This window comes from Pristis pectinata, chromosome 5 (assembly GCF_009764475.1).
Source record: "Pristis pectinata isolate sPriPec2 chromosome 5, sPriPec2.1.pri, whole genome shotgun sequence".
NCBI lineage: Eukaryota > Metazoa > Chordata > Chondrichthyes > Rhinopristiformes > Pristidae > Pristis > Pristis pectinata.
Window position 1 is genome coordinate 86,828,382 of NC_067409.1, and position 14,747 is coordinate 86,843,128.

At 39.5% G+C, this 14,747-nt stretch overlaps 1 protein-coding gene across 1 annotated transcript in view; it reads left to right on the forward strand.

Annotated features, from left to right (window-relative positions):
- Window positions 1-14,747, forward strand: part of LOC127570466 (E3 ubiquitin-protein ligase znrf2-like) — a 142,631-nt gene that overhangs the window by 83,194 nt on the left and 44,690 nt on the right. Inside the window, exon 2 of the mRNA XM_052016077.1 lies at window positions 6,712-6,807. Coding sequence (XP_051872037.1) covers window positions 6,712-6,807 — 96 coding nt within the window. The remainder of the gene's footprint in view (window positions 1-6,711; window positions 6,808-14,747) is intronic.

A 14,747-nucleotide genomic window follows, 5' to 3' on the forward strand; every position in this document is an offset into this window, starting at 1 on the left:
ACTCATTAACTTGCATGACAGTTTCAGGGCATACAGATGAGAAATCTGCAGCATCGCTGTCCTTGCTCTGACCAAATGATTAGCTTTGAGAGTTTTTTTAACCCTGGTTGGTTCCTGAGAGGTTCTGCCTCTTCCCTGCTCCCTCTACCCATCTCATTTTTAAATCTACCTAATGTTAAAGGTAACACCCATGTGACAGCAACTATAATATGATAGGATTTGATATTAAGTCTGAGAGTTATAAACCAAGTATTTAAATATAGGTGGTGCTGTCTTTGAGGGGGATGCCCTAATCCTACACCACAAAAGATGAGGTAAAACTATGGATGAACTCTGAGAAGTATCCTTAAAAAATTGGTAAGAGACAAAAAAAAAACTGACCTAACTTGATCCAATGTACCAATGTACATTTTTACCAACATAAAATATTGCTGGAGAAACTAATTAAATGAAAGAGAGACAAACCCCCAGGTTCTGATCAACAAACAATTTGCTGAGGAACTCAGCAGGTCAAGCAGCATCTGTGAGAGGAAAAGAATTGTCAATGCTTCAGGTTGAAACCCTGTAGACCTGATTGAAACCTGATTTTCTACTTCCCTGGTACATTTTGGACTGAAAATTCTATTATCCCTGTCATAGTCTGTGAACTAACTGATCTGGAAGAACAAGGAACTGGTCAGCAAGCAAAAAAGGACAGTGGGGATGTACGCAGATTAGTAGACTGTGACTCGCGGTGCCCCCCAGGAATCTGTACCAGAGCAACAGCTTTTCATTATACTTATAAATAAGTTTGGTGGCACAGTAAATAATATAGAGGGAGCAGAATATTTAAAAAGCAACTTACAGATTAAGCATAGCATGTGGGGTTCACCGTAAAGTCAACCACTTTAGACCTAAGGTAAATAGAGCTGACTATTTTCTAAGAAGTGAGAAGCTATAAGTCATGGGATCAAGTTTAAGAGCCGCGAGGTAATGATGCGGCTCTACAAAACCCTGGTTAGACCACACTTGAAGTACTGCGTCCAGTTCTGGTCGCCTCATTATAGGAAGGATGTGGAAGCGTTGGAAAGGGTGCAGAGGAGATTTTCCAGGATGCAGCCTGCATTGGAGAGTATGGATTATGAGGAGAGACTAAGGGAGCTAGGGCTTTACTCTTTGGAGAGAAGGAGGATGAGAGGAGACTTGATAGAGGTATACAAAATATTAAGAGGAATAGATAGAGTAGACAGCCAGCGCCTCTTTCCCAGGGCACCGATGCTCAATACAAGAGGGCATGGCTTTAAAGTAATGGGTGGCAAGTTCAAGGGAGATATCAGAGGAAGGTTTTTCACCCAGAGAGTTGGTTGGTGCATGGAATGCGCTGCCTGGGGTAGTGTTGGAGGCAGATACGTTGGTCAAATTCGAGAGATTGTTAGATAAGCATATGGAGGAATTTAAAATGGAGGCTTATGTGGGAGAAAGGGGTTAGATAGTCTTAGGAGTGGTTTGAAGGTCGGCACAACATAGTGGGCCGAAGGACCTGTATTGTGCTGTATTGTTCTATGGTTTATGAATGAGCGGTGAGTTTTGTGGATCTAAGGACAGAAATTGCTTATAGCTTTCAACTAAGAGGCTACCATACAAAGTGACTGAAGGAATTGCATCTGTACAGAGCCCAAGTGAAATTCTAATTAAAATGCTCCATTCAGTTTTGGCACTGGACCTTGGGAAGAATCTATTGGCCTTGTAGAGAATGCTACACAGATTCACCAGAATGACATCAAGGCTAAAAAGATTAAATGTCAAGGCTAGACTGTGTGGATTAGACGTGTGTAGAGGATTATGGGGTGATTTAATTGAGATGTTTACAATTAGATTTTATGCAGTAGATGGAGAGAAGCTATCTCCTCATGAGGAGTTGTCCAGGACAAGTGACTTTGGACACCATACAACAGATTCACCAGAATAACATGAGGGCTCAAAGGACAAAATGGTGAGGAGGGATTGTAAGGTTTTGTAGCAGCTTTTAAAATGTCTCTTCCATACAAAGATATTTAACAATTAAAATTGTCTTAAATAATATTAAAAATGTAACTTACATTAAAAAACGTTCATTAAAATGCATTAAGTTCCAAAAAATAAAAACATTAAAATACAGTAGTTATTTTTAGCAAATCTCCACAACAGGAACTTGTGTTGGAATGGAAATTCCAAACCTGCACCAGATATACCTGGAGTAGGATCATAAAAGGTCAATTCACCAGCATTATGCCAGGGAATCTCAGCACAATTGTACTCTCCTGTTATTCCATGTGCGAGCCCCACAAGGAAGGGAAGCGAAAAATGTGGTTGTATCCATCACTCTGCATTCCTTCTGTCTCAGACTTGGGCAGGGCTGTGCAAGTCCGGGGTGCCCTTACCCAGAAGTGGCTGTATGCTGGTAGTTCTGTTTGAGACTGCCACCCTTAGCCAGCTCGATTTGGCCCAATGTCATTACACTGCTGTTTGTTCTAATCAATATTGTACCTGTGACTGCCAGTTCTTGGAAAGATTTAGGGGGTAATAAGGAGTTAAAATTGTCAATGTTTACCTGCAGTTACTAGCTGCTGTCAGCTGTCCAAGATGGGCTGTAATGCAATCACTGAAAAGGTGCAGGAGGCACTGAAATGCTGATCCAGGTGTAGATAATGTGCTGTTCTCTGGATCAGAGCTGGGAGACTGGTAGGGAGAAGAGGAGAAATAAGGATATTATTGTAATTATAATGGGAACCCGCCCAAGTTTCTGAAAATCATCACCATTTTAATCAAGCAGAAACTGAATGATGTATATTCAGGGAACTTGGATTGCATGGAACTTAAAAGCTTGAATGAAGAAGCCACACAGAAGTGCTGAGATCTATGCATGGAAGAATGATATGCTGAATGACAGATTAGCGCATTATTTTTAAATTTTCTTCTCACTTCATCTACCCCACCAAACGTTCGGGAGTTCTTTGGCTGTTGTTTCATATTTGTGTACTGACCTCCACCTAATTCTCTTGATGTGCTGAGCATGTTTTGTCAACATCTGAAGAAGAATACTAGAACAGCACAAGCGGACGTGCTTAAAGCCGCTGTCCCAGCTTTGGCTTTCACTGCTGGGCTGCTGGGTAGGATGGTGGGGTTTACAATTGGGAGGTGTAGTGTTGAAGGAAGCACCAAAGACATTGAAGTATGAGCCCATAGGGATTTCCCCTTATCTCTATCATGAATGGCTAACCCTTTATTTTGAAATTGTGAACCTTGATACTAAACACTCTGGCTAAGGGAATGTCCTTGCATCTACTCTCTAAGAAATTTGTACATTTCAATCTGAACATCTCTCATTTTTCAAGACTTTCTCATATGCTATGTGCTTTCTCATACAATATACCCACCATTCCAGGAATCAATGCAGTCAATCTGCACTGCATTCCCTCCATCAAAAGTGTATCCTTTCTTAGGTAGGTGACCAGACTTGTACACAATATTTCAGATGTTGTCTCATCGAGGCTTCAGTCTACATAATTTGAGCATGAGGTCTCTACTCATGTCCTCAAATTTTCTTAAACTAAGGGCCAACAGGTCGCTTGCCTTTCTAATTGTTTGTTGAATTTGCATGTCAATTTTAAGTGAATCATGTGAACCCAGGTTCCTTTGAACACTAACAAAGTACTTTGCTCTTTTTATTCCTACCAATGTGGATGACCTTGTATTTTTCCACAGATAGTCCACCTGTCACAGCCGAGCCCTTTCAATAAACCCGTCTCTATTCCCCTAAAGCCTCTCTGTATCCTCCTTTCAGTCCACACTGCTACCCATCATCAGCAAACTCGGATAAGAGGATCCAGAGTATTGATCTAGATTGTGAGCCAACAACTCCCACCACCACCTTTCATGGCCTCTCAACCCAAAAATGACCTGTTTTTTTCCCTATTGTTTCCTGTGTATTGACTCCCCAATCTACACTTGTACAATACCATGCAGTCTAATTTTGTGTGGCACTTTATTGAAGGACTTCTGAAAGTTTGAATGCACCACAGCAAATAATTCATCCATATCTGTTCTTCTGATATCTCAGGAGGTGCCTTGGGTCATTTTAATGCACTACAGGTGCCGTCTAAGTGGTTATTTATGAGTTGTACCATGTAAAGGACTTTTATGATCGTCATTGTAGAGGGCAAAGGAAAAGCAAGAACATTTATTGTGTGTCTGTGAAACTCATTCACAGCAGTGACATTCGTGAATTATAAATAAAGAGCGAACTTGCATTTACACAGTGCTTTGCATGCCCTTAGGATGTCTCAAAGTGATTCATAGCCAATGAAGTACTCATTCCAATGTAGTACTGTCATAAAGTAGGGAGGTATGGCAGCTAATTTGAGAACATGGGAGTGAGCTAAATGAGAAGTAATTTGATTTTGCCTGTGTCAACTGAGCGATAACAACTGACCAGGATACAGAGAAAGCATCCAGGCCTTCTGTGGAAAATATCACTAGCTTTTTAATGCCCATCTGAGAAGGCATTGGTTAAATGCCTCTTCCAAAGACAATGCTTCTGACATTGTAAAGCAATCCCTGTGAGCTTGGATAACATGCTCAAGTCTCTGGAATGGAATATGAATCCGTTCTATGACCATATAATTGAGAAGTATTTCTTAATATTAAAGTTCAGGAGAAATGTAATTGGTGTTCATAGAGTGCAGCTAATGAAGCTGCTGCCTCACAGCTCCTGTGACATAGATTCAATCCTGACTTCCACTGCTGTCTGTGTGGAGTTTGAACGTTCTCCCTGTGACTGTGTGGGTTTCCTCCGGATGCTCCCATTTCCTCTCGTGTGCCAAAGATGTGTGGATTGCTAGATTAATTGGCCACTGTAAATTGCCCCTAGCATGTAGGTGAGTGGTAGAATTGGGGGGTGGGGGTGGGGGGAGTTGATGGGTAATGTGGGGAAAACAAATTGGGTCATGGCAGAATTAGTGTAAAAAATGTGTGCTTGATGTTTATCACGGGCTTGATGGGCTGAAGGGCCTGTCTCCATGCTGTATCTCTCGATGAAGACTCTATCAATGACTCTAACAAGAAGATGAAAAAGATAAAGATGGACCTCTTGGAGTGCTGGCAGATAGAGAGTAAAATTAGATATGTATAATAGATAGTATGCGTGGCAGACAGCAAGAAGCAGAGAAACGGGACAGTAAAGTTGTGCCAGCTGAGCCAAAAACCAGCTTGCACCAGTGGATGATTTTGGAAGCAAGATGCCTTTCTAATTTCTACACTTTTCTAACTCTGTAGCAGAGGGTAGACTTGGGGATCAAATCTTACCACCCGGGATTATTGTGCGAGAGTTCTGGGACCTATTTGCCACTTTTACTCAGGTACAGATGTTATTAAGTAGTCTGTCAGTATAGATATACTGAACAAGTAGCATCACCAAGAAAAGATAAAGTAGGTGCTTTTTTTAAACAAATCCATGTTTTTCAAGTTCGTGTAGTTTTGTGCTTGGTAAAACATAAACATGCTTATCAATCATTAACTGAGTTGAACTTTCAGCCGACAGCCTCTCTTTTAAAATGTGCTCTTGTTATGTGACTAAGCCTATACTGCTCTGCTGTTTTTCTTTCATGGCCTTGAGAAAATTAATCTTTGTGCTGAGACCCACATAACATAAATTACAAACTACCCATTGGCAATTGACTGAGGAAATTGAGGCCAAGGGAATGTTCAGGTGGTATGGTTAACAAAAAAAGGGGATACTTAGCTAAGGTATGAAAAAATAATTCAATCTCTATTTTAAAGCCATAGATTCTCCCTTATTTTTATATTTTAAATTTCAAAGCCCATATTTATATTGCAGATTACCTCTCAAGACTTATCACGGTGTAATTATGCTCATCTGTTCCAGGTAGCATTGTAACTTCTTGATTGAAGTGTGACAAGTTTAAATACTTTCCATTATAAAAGTGTTTTCTTTCATATTTCCTTATTGACATGGAAGGATGCTATTGAAGTCCAGAGAGTCTGTACTCGGTCACAGAACAATCCCAATCCCCCATTAATTTTCCCTATTAGGTATCCTCTCTACATTCCAATAATCTCCTCCAGATTCTATTACTCACCTACACACTAGGGCAATTTATAGTGGCCAATTAACCTACCCAACCACATATCTTTGGAAGGTGGAAGTAAACCAGAGCACCCAGAGGAAACCCACAAAGTCACAGAGAGAAATGCAAACTACACTCTCACACACTCCTTAGGTCAGGATTGAGCCCCAGCCACAAGCTGTGAAGCAACAGCACTACTACCTACGTCACTCTGCTGTACTTATAATGGGAAGAGATAATGGAAGGTCTCTAGTACCTTCTATTCACCATGATTTATTGAAGTAAACTTAACATCAGTTTGCTGTGCACAGTATCACAGTTGGTGTACTCACAGGAGCTAAGTGTTCATTTGCATTGTCCGATTAGAAATTTTTGGACTGGCAAGACTTTTGTTTGGAGGGAGAGCAATCATCAGCAGTAAAATTACTTCAGTGCCATGCACTAGTACGACTTAGCCTAGAAATTCTACAGTACCTTAAAAAAAAATTCCATCCGCGCTGACTGGGCCAATGTATGAAATAGTTCTTGTATAAAGTGTAGACTCTGCATTGATATAAATCTGTATTGGATTTAATTGATTCTTGCTTTTTTCCTCTTTTTAATCCAGGTTTCAAGTGCCCCGTGTGCTCAAAGTTTGTTTCCACAGATGAAATGGACTTGCACCTTGTAATGTGCCTGACCAAACCAAGGGTGACCTATAATGGTAAGGAGTTTCATTTTGTTGAGCTTATTCATTGTGATCTTGTATCACCACCAATGAATTTAATTGAGCTCATGAATTAATTATAGCTGTCAAATGTGCAGCTCATTTTTGACACTGAATCATAATTTTGCATGAAAACTCCCTGGATTGCTTGTTTTGTAGACTGGGTCAGTTAGCTATGGAATTACACCTGTTTTGCACACAAGGTGCAGATGTACACCATGGTTTGCAAAGACACTAATCCTAAGAGTATCCAGATATCACCAGTGCATTGTGTCAAGGTAAATCAAAATGCTGTTGGTTATGAACTAGTTATTCAGGAAACACCACATATTAGTGAGGTAAGACACTGGTTCAGCAAGTGATGAATAATAATAAGATGATGAAATGGGCACAGAATGACTATCATCTTATTTATGTTTCCATTTCCATGTGCATGTATACACCATCTGCCACTGTGGTTCAGTTGATAATGGAGAGGAGTTAAAGCTGCTGAAATATGGGTCAATACCAGTCGGTGCAAATCTAAATAGAGGCTTGGACTGATGGAAAAATTAATCCTATCCCATGGGAAGCTGCAATTTGTCTGAGCCGTTTATTTGTTTGCTATTTCTGTCTCTTCAGTCTTGGGTTCCTGTAAACTGGCTTGTTACATCACTTGAAAGTTTGTTAATTAGGATTGATCATGCGGTGTGGGGCTTCATTCCATTTTCTTAATGATTTCTTCCTTCAGTTTTTAGATATTGCCTCTTGTGCTGTTGCTGCCTGGTCAGGGAGACCTAGTCCACAGACATCTCTTGGGTTGCTCTCAAGTTTAGTGTTTGTTCAGGCCCTTTAGATAAGTCGGAGTTGTGCTCAAGGAGTTGTCTCAAAGGATAAGATAGAGCTGTGTGAGCTTCATGTATATCCTCTGACACTGGGAGATGAGCTAATACCTGGAACTAAAATGCCTTTCTTCTAGTGCAAGATTGACTGATTAATACTTGGAAGCCTTGGATTATGAGGATTTTCCAAGGCGATTATAGCATCATTCTGTGAAAGGTCCAGAAAAAGTTTCCAGTTCCTTCAGGATTGGTGAACAAAATATTGCTTTCAGAGACCTTTCAGTTGGATTTGGCTGTATTTATCTAATGTTGGTAATGACAATGTTTACTGTGGCATAAATTTCAAATTATTCATAACTGAATAAGTGGGTACTGCCTGATGTTCCCAGGCAATGTATGTGAAGAAAAAATATCTTTGCTCTAAGTATTTCTTTCCTTCCTTTCCAGTCTATCTAATTGTTTCCTTCCATTCTTGGTGTCTTTTTCTTATTTTGTTGACATCTTTCTCTCTCTTCTCAGACTTGCTTTTCTCTCCCTGGATTGTGTTGTAATTGGTTAGAGTCATTCAGCAATGACACAAAGTACTTTATTTTTGATAAACACATACACAATAATCATTCATAGAAATTTTCCCTCTGAGGCTGGTCATTGAATCTAGTCATTCTCTTTACTATCTCACACACAGTAAAAGACACTGAAAACCTAGGCTCATTTGGCCACTGTGACTTCTCATTTCTTATGCTTCATGGGTAAGCATTACTTTTATGCTAATACATTGATATTTTCTTTTCTAGTACTATGCTCCATATGTCATTTATATAGCATAATACTTAACATTTTACAAGATGTTCAGCTCCCAATAAACTCCCTCATAAATTGATCCTATATCCAGAATACCACATGGGTGGCACAGTAAGTACCTCTGCTGTCACACAACGCCAGCAACCAGGGTTCATTCTTAATCTCTGGTGCTGACTGCGTGGAGTTTGCAAGTTCTCCCTATGATCGCATGGGTTTCTTTTCTGGGTCCTTCGCTTCTTTTCCAAATGTGCGGGTTGCTAGGTTAATTAGCCACTGTAAAATGCCCTAAGTGCATAACTGAATGGAAAAGTCTATGGCTAGTTAATGGGTATGTGGGGAGGAACAACTGGGACTATAGGATGAGCATAAATGGGTGTTTGATAGTCGGGGTGAACTTCATGGGCTGAAGGGCCTGTTTCCGTGTTGTATCTTTTATAACACTATGACCCGATGACAAATTCAGATCCAGACATAAAGGAAATGGAAAGTTGTTCAGTGAACAGGTCTCAATCCAGGAAACATTAATGCAGCTTACCTACCACTAAGTCTTTGGGAATTTTTTTCTTTAGAAATAAGCTTTCAATTTTAGCTAGCCTTACCTGACAGAATTCAGGCAATGTAGAACAGATAGAGTAGTATGGGAGTCTCACTTTCTCCTGCTCCACCCTGATATCACCCCTATACTTCTAAACTGCATGAAATAAATGCAAGGACGGCCGCTCTGGGCAGGGTAGGTCCATTTTAAATATGCAGATCAGGTACAAATAAAACCTAATCTAACCTGAGACCTAAACAGGAGAATAGTAACTTCTTTCCCCACCAGATCAAGACTATTTGGAACAGCAGTAATGCCAGAAGGTAAATTGTCTGTTTTTTGGTTTGCTAGTGAAGCTGCTGGGAAAGGAGTCCTCTCCTTTGCCTCAGAGGATATCTTGAATCTTCCCTCTTCCCTTCTTCGCTGATTCCAAGTCCAATGCGGAGCACTTGCCTTGTACTGGGGATTATTCCCTAAACTGTTTTGTTTAGGAGGTCAGCAAGAACAATACTAACGAGAGCCAGGTATTAAAATGGAGCCTGAGTTGCCTGTTGGGTGCTTTAATACATTTCCCCTCCACCTCGTGACAACTTGCAGAGTGAAATAAACCCTCTAACTCCAAAGCTGTTATCATTATCAGCTTCCCCAGTTATTTCTCTTTATGCAGCTGAACAGGAAATGTATCTCCTGCCTACTGAAAAAAGGCTTTGAAATGAAAAAGGTTTTCTCCTTCTTTTGTCGATTGCATCAAAATGATGTTGACAAAGAAAGATCTTGTCAGATTCAGAAATGGATGCTGCTTTGTAAGCTGATATATTAAAATATTAAAAGAACAGCTTTTTTTTGCTCTTTGTGTATGTTCTTTACAATGCAGAGTTTCAATATAGGCAGCTCTCAGAAGATTTATCTCCAGTAGCAAAACTGTTTGTAAAATCTATTATCACAAGGGCTTTTTTAGCACATTAGCTTCAAGCAGCTGTAAGAATCATTTGACTTCACCCAATACATTCCAATTTTGTGCTAGTGTACCTTTGAGTGCAACTCTCAGTCCTTGAACTAACATTTTTCTCACCAGGGATGCACAGGTTACCAGAGTTACTTTCTCCATGGTTGCATAGTTCAAAATTAGTCTCTCCAGACACAGCTCAAGTTTAGAATGGCAAATTTAAAGCTCTTTGATTTTCCAGATTCCACCAAACAAAAGTAGAGCATTTTAAATGCACTCTGGGTGTGTTTTGCTCTGATGCTTGATTCGCTTCCTGATCCATATCTACTTAGATACTCTTCAGTAGCCTTCCATAGATATTGGTGGCATTTTGTTGCAGTTATTTGTTAATGTCAATACCTGGCCATTCACCATTCTGTGAGAAAAGATCATTTTGTATCTCGATGAAAATCAAAATGCAGAAGATGCTGGAAATCTGAAAGGAAAACAAGGAAACACTCTGCGGGTTGGGTAGCATCTATTTGAGGAGTAAGTGTTAATATTTTAGGTTTGGTGAAATATCTTTGACCTAAAATATTAACTCTGTTTCTCTTTCCACAGATGCTGCCTGACCTTCTGTGCGTTTACTGCATTTTCTGTTTTCATTTCACATTGTACCTCAATACCGTTCACTCTATATTCACAGATGTCCTTATCTAATAAATCTCTCTCTCCATCTTGAACAACACTCTTGATGCCCAGCATCCACGTACTTTTTGGAAAAAGAGCTCCCTTGCTCTGAAATCAGCCACCCTTGTATGAAGATGCGCTTCTTGATTCCAACTTCTCAACTCCCTGTCTCTAATTGCCTTTTCTTTTCCCACTCAGGGAAAATTTTCTAAAACCAAAGAGGTGCAAGATAATTTTGTGCATTCCATTCTCAAGGGTTAAGCCTTTAACTCTCAAAGACTTTGGGTATTATGAGCCTTTTGGGGTGTGATTCTTTTTTGCCCTGCGTGATCTCACTCAACTGTGTTAGACTCGAATGCTTGGGAATTCAAAAGCTTCAAAACTATTTGTGCATACCTCACTGAAATTAGAGTGACACCACAGAATGTCAGCTATTTTGTCTGACATCTGTACTGATGGTAAAGGCAGACTCTTCTCAGAAATAAAAACAGAGTGTTGGGAATACCCAGAAGGTCAAGCAGCATCAGTGGGAAGACAAGCAGAGTTAATGTTTCATCAGAACTGGTAGCGTGTGTTTTAAGTTGCAGAGTGGGGAGAACATAGGGAATGTCTGTGATAGGGTGGAGACAGAGGTTTTTTGCTTCTCTTCTCAGAAAGGTTCTTTCCACCCATGAAATGTAAGCATTGGGTGTTGTGTTGTGTTGCTCTATGTACTTTCCACTGGTTGCCATTAAATGTTCTGCATTTGATTTCACTCCGAGCACATCTTTCCAATTTCATCAAATGGGCATCCAAATGTGAAGAGAGTACAGAGAAGCTAGATATAGAAAAGGTCATATAAACAGGTGTAAAGGATAATGTAAAATAATGATAAAACGGCAAAGCCGTTAGTTAAGCTATTCTCTTTATTAAAAAAAAGACATTACATTCATAGAGATGCTGGTCTAGATTAACCAGGATGATGACAGAAATGGGAAACTTGTTATGGGAAGAGAGTTGAGATACAAGTAGTATTTTTGTTGGAGAACCAAAAGTGAAGAACAGGTTTATATCAGGTTTTTAAAGTTGTGGTTAGTTCTCATGAATTAAAGAAAAAGCAAAGTCTGTGTCTTCTGGATAGGGTGTTATTGGTAAGGGATCAATATAAAATGGAGTGAAGAGAAAGATTCCAAGAAATATCGTTATGTGGCGTATTGCTGGAATATGGAATGCTTATCCATTGAGAGTGGATAAGGCTGAGATCATTTGACCTTACAAAGGAAGTATAGATACACTTTTAAAAATTAGGAAAATTCAAGTCTGTGGACAATAGGACAGGAAGGTTAGGTCTATATTGGTTTAGTACTGTGCTAGCATGAACTCTATGGACCAAAATGTTAGAAAGTAAGCTTTTAAGAGTATATCACCAATTGGCATAGAGAAAGAAGGGTTTGTGTTTTAATCATTAACAGAAGATTGGAGCAGCTTATACAGAATGAACGTTGATGTGACTTTTAATTAGATAAGTACCACAATAAAGTGGCATGAACCAATACATCGTATATTTAACAGAGAAACAGCCCACTTATGGCAACCAGTCCATGCTGTTATCTCAGTTCCACCTGAACATCCTTCCTCAAGTGCTTTATTAGGATAACATTGTTCTGCCTTCTTTCTTAATTATTTGTTCAGCCTCCTCTTAAATACATCCATGTAATTTGCTTCAGCTACTTTCTGTGATGGTGAATTTCACATTTTCACTACTTTAGGTAGAGAGGGTTTTTCTAAGTTCCCTATTTGATGCCATGTGGACCATTTTGTATTGATGGCCTCTATGTATTCACTTTCCCACAACTGGAAGCACACGCTCTGTTAACATTTTTCATTATTTTAAAATCCTTGATTAAGCTACCCCTCAGCCTTCTGTTTTAAATGAAAAGGAGACCCACTCTGTCTATTCTTTCCTGATGGGTATACTTTCACACAATATCATTCCTTGTAATTTGTTTGCACTCTCTCCAGGGCCTCAAGTCCTTGTACCTTCAGCTCCTGTTTATAGGAAAGTAAACACTGCTGGGATGAAAAGATTTAGTTAGCTGGAAGAAAAGCCTTGGGACTCTTGCATCAGGCACAAGATAAGGATTAGGAGAACATTTGTTAGAGGTTAGGTCTCAAAACCAATTCGCAGTCTTAACTAAAACTACCCCTAACCTAACCCTAAAGATCTTGGAGCTGCTGTTCAAATGCAATCACTGGTGTGTACATCTCTGTTAAAATCAATTATCAAATGGAACAAATGTGAGATTAATTGAACGCAATCTGCATCGAACATAAAATAATTGACAAGGTAATTGCACGTTCTGGACCCAACAGATGACTGAATTCAAATGCCCTAACACAGTGGTTGCAGTCACTCTTAGAACAACTTGGAAACAAACTCAAAACAGCTTGCATTACCCTAGCAACTTACACTTGTAGCAAGAACATGTAAAGATAAATGTGGAGTAGTTTACCCATTCAGCGAGGCTGCACCTGACAGGTTAACTAAAGCTGTCAGCTGAAATGACGAAGAAATTTAGGGCACATGTGGAAATGAGGTAAATGTGATCTAAAGTGCAATATATGTCAGATGGAAGTCACAAGGTGTGTTTGTCTTGGAATGTTCATGAACGAACATAAAGGTTTGTAAAAAAAAAGGATGCTGAGCTTCCTGATGAGAAGCTTTAAGAAAGAATTTGGCTTTTACTCATTTGGCTCTATAATAATGTTGACTTCCATTTAAATAGGAGATCTCTCCCCTGAACTTTTCCTCACCAATCCCTGGGGAGAGGTGAATGGATAGCTTAGGGGACCATGCTATTGTTGTTTCCAAGCACCAGTTGCCATGGCTTGGACTTGGTCAGTCTCATACACTGCCTTGCAGAAGTGGATCTAACACTTGTGCTTCTACATTAGTGGCTAATGCTGTCCATGGGCCAGGCTGGCAGATCTGAATTTTGTGATAGTGTCATCTCAAATACACATGGGTCATTATCTCCTAGCGTACTTGTTTGGGTTCCTAAAAGGCAGGGAGTATTGGTAAGCAATGACTTTGCTTAGGAAACATGCAGAAAGTAGGATCAATTTTCTGATAAAAGGTCACAGAAATGTTGTATGGCACCATGGAATTTTAAGTCCTTAGTAGTGGATTTAATTTAGTGAAGCCTTATTCCTTTTACATGGATCTGCCTTACCAAACCATTTTATATGTACTAACATTTTGGTTCACACAAAGCAATGCCTGCCAACTCCAAAAGAAGACACAGTAGTATTCATTTCCTATTTCACAAATCTAACTGATTCAACTTCTTTTCTGTTGAACGCACTTGTTATTTTTGGATCACTGTTTTTCCTATGGCTTTTGCACGTGTGCGGGTCTGTGCATGTGTGTGTTTATGTCACGAGCATTATGCTTGTGTAACCTAGTTACCAGTTGTTTGCCATTGCCAATCATATGGTGTTTACTTTTTTTATGTTCAGATTGCTGTCAATAAGGAATGACACCAGAGGAATAGTTTAACCATTAAAGTGATTAACGTAGGAACTGAGGAGAAGTGGTTTTATTTGCAAGTTATTAAGACAATAATACATTTTGCAATGGAATATAAATTTACTTTCTTTTGTATGTGACAATTATTTCTGATTCTTTCCAATTTTGTAATCCTTAAAAAGAATTTTAAAAATAAAGCTGTGATTATTTTGAATCCAGCATATCCTAAAGTGTTTTGCAGTCAGTTTTGTACTCTGTGAAGTGGAATAAGGTTAAGCAGCCCCACTCCCCGTGCCCCGTACCCCTTCGTTGGCCCTGGCCCCAATCATCACCCCATGTTCAATGCTTTTCAATGTTGTGCTTTAATCTCTGAATCTGAGTCTATTCCCTCCAAATGACTGATGAATATTCATCAACCCTATTCCTTAATGGTGAAAATTATCCAGTGCCTGTTCCCAGAGGAAAAATGCAGATCCAGACCAACAAAAAAAACATTGGTGGATCGTCAATATGTCAGGGACCCTTTGGGACTTGGAAGTATTGATGGGCATTAGCTCTTATTACTGTCAGACTGAATATCGATAAATCACTTCAGCCAAAAGCAAAATTTCCAGAATACAATTTATGGAGCAACTTCACCACCCTTGTCTGCGCTAT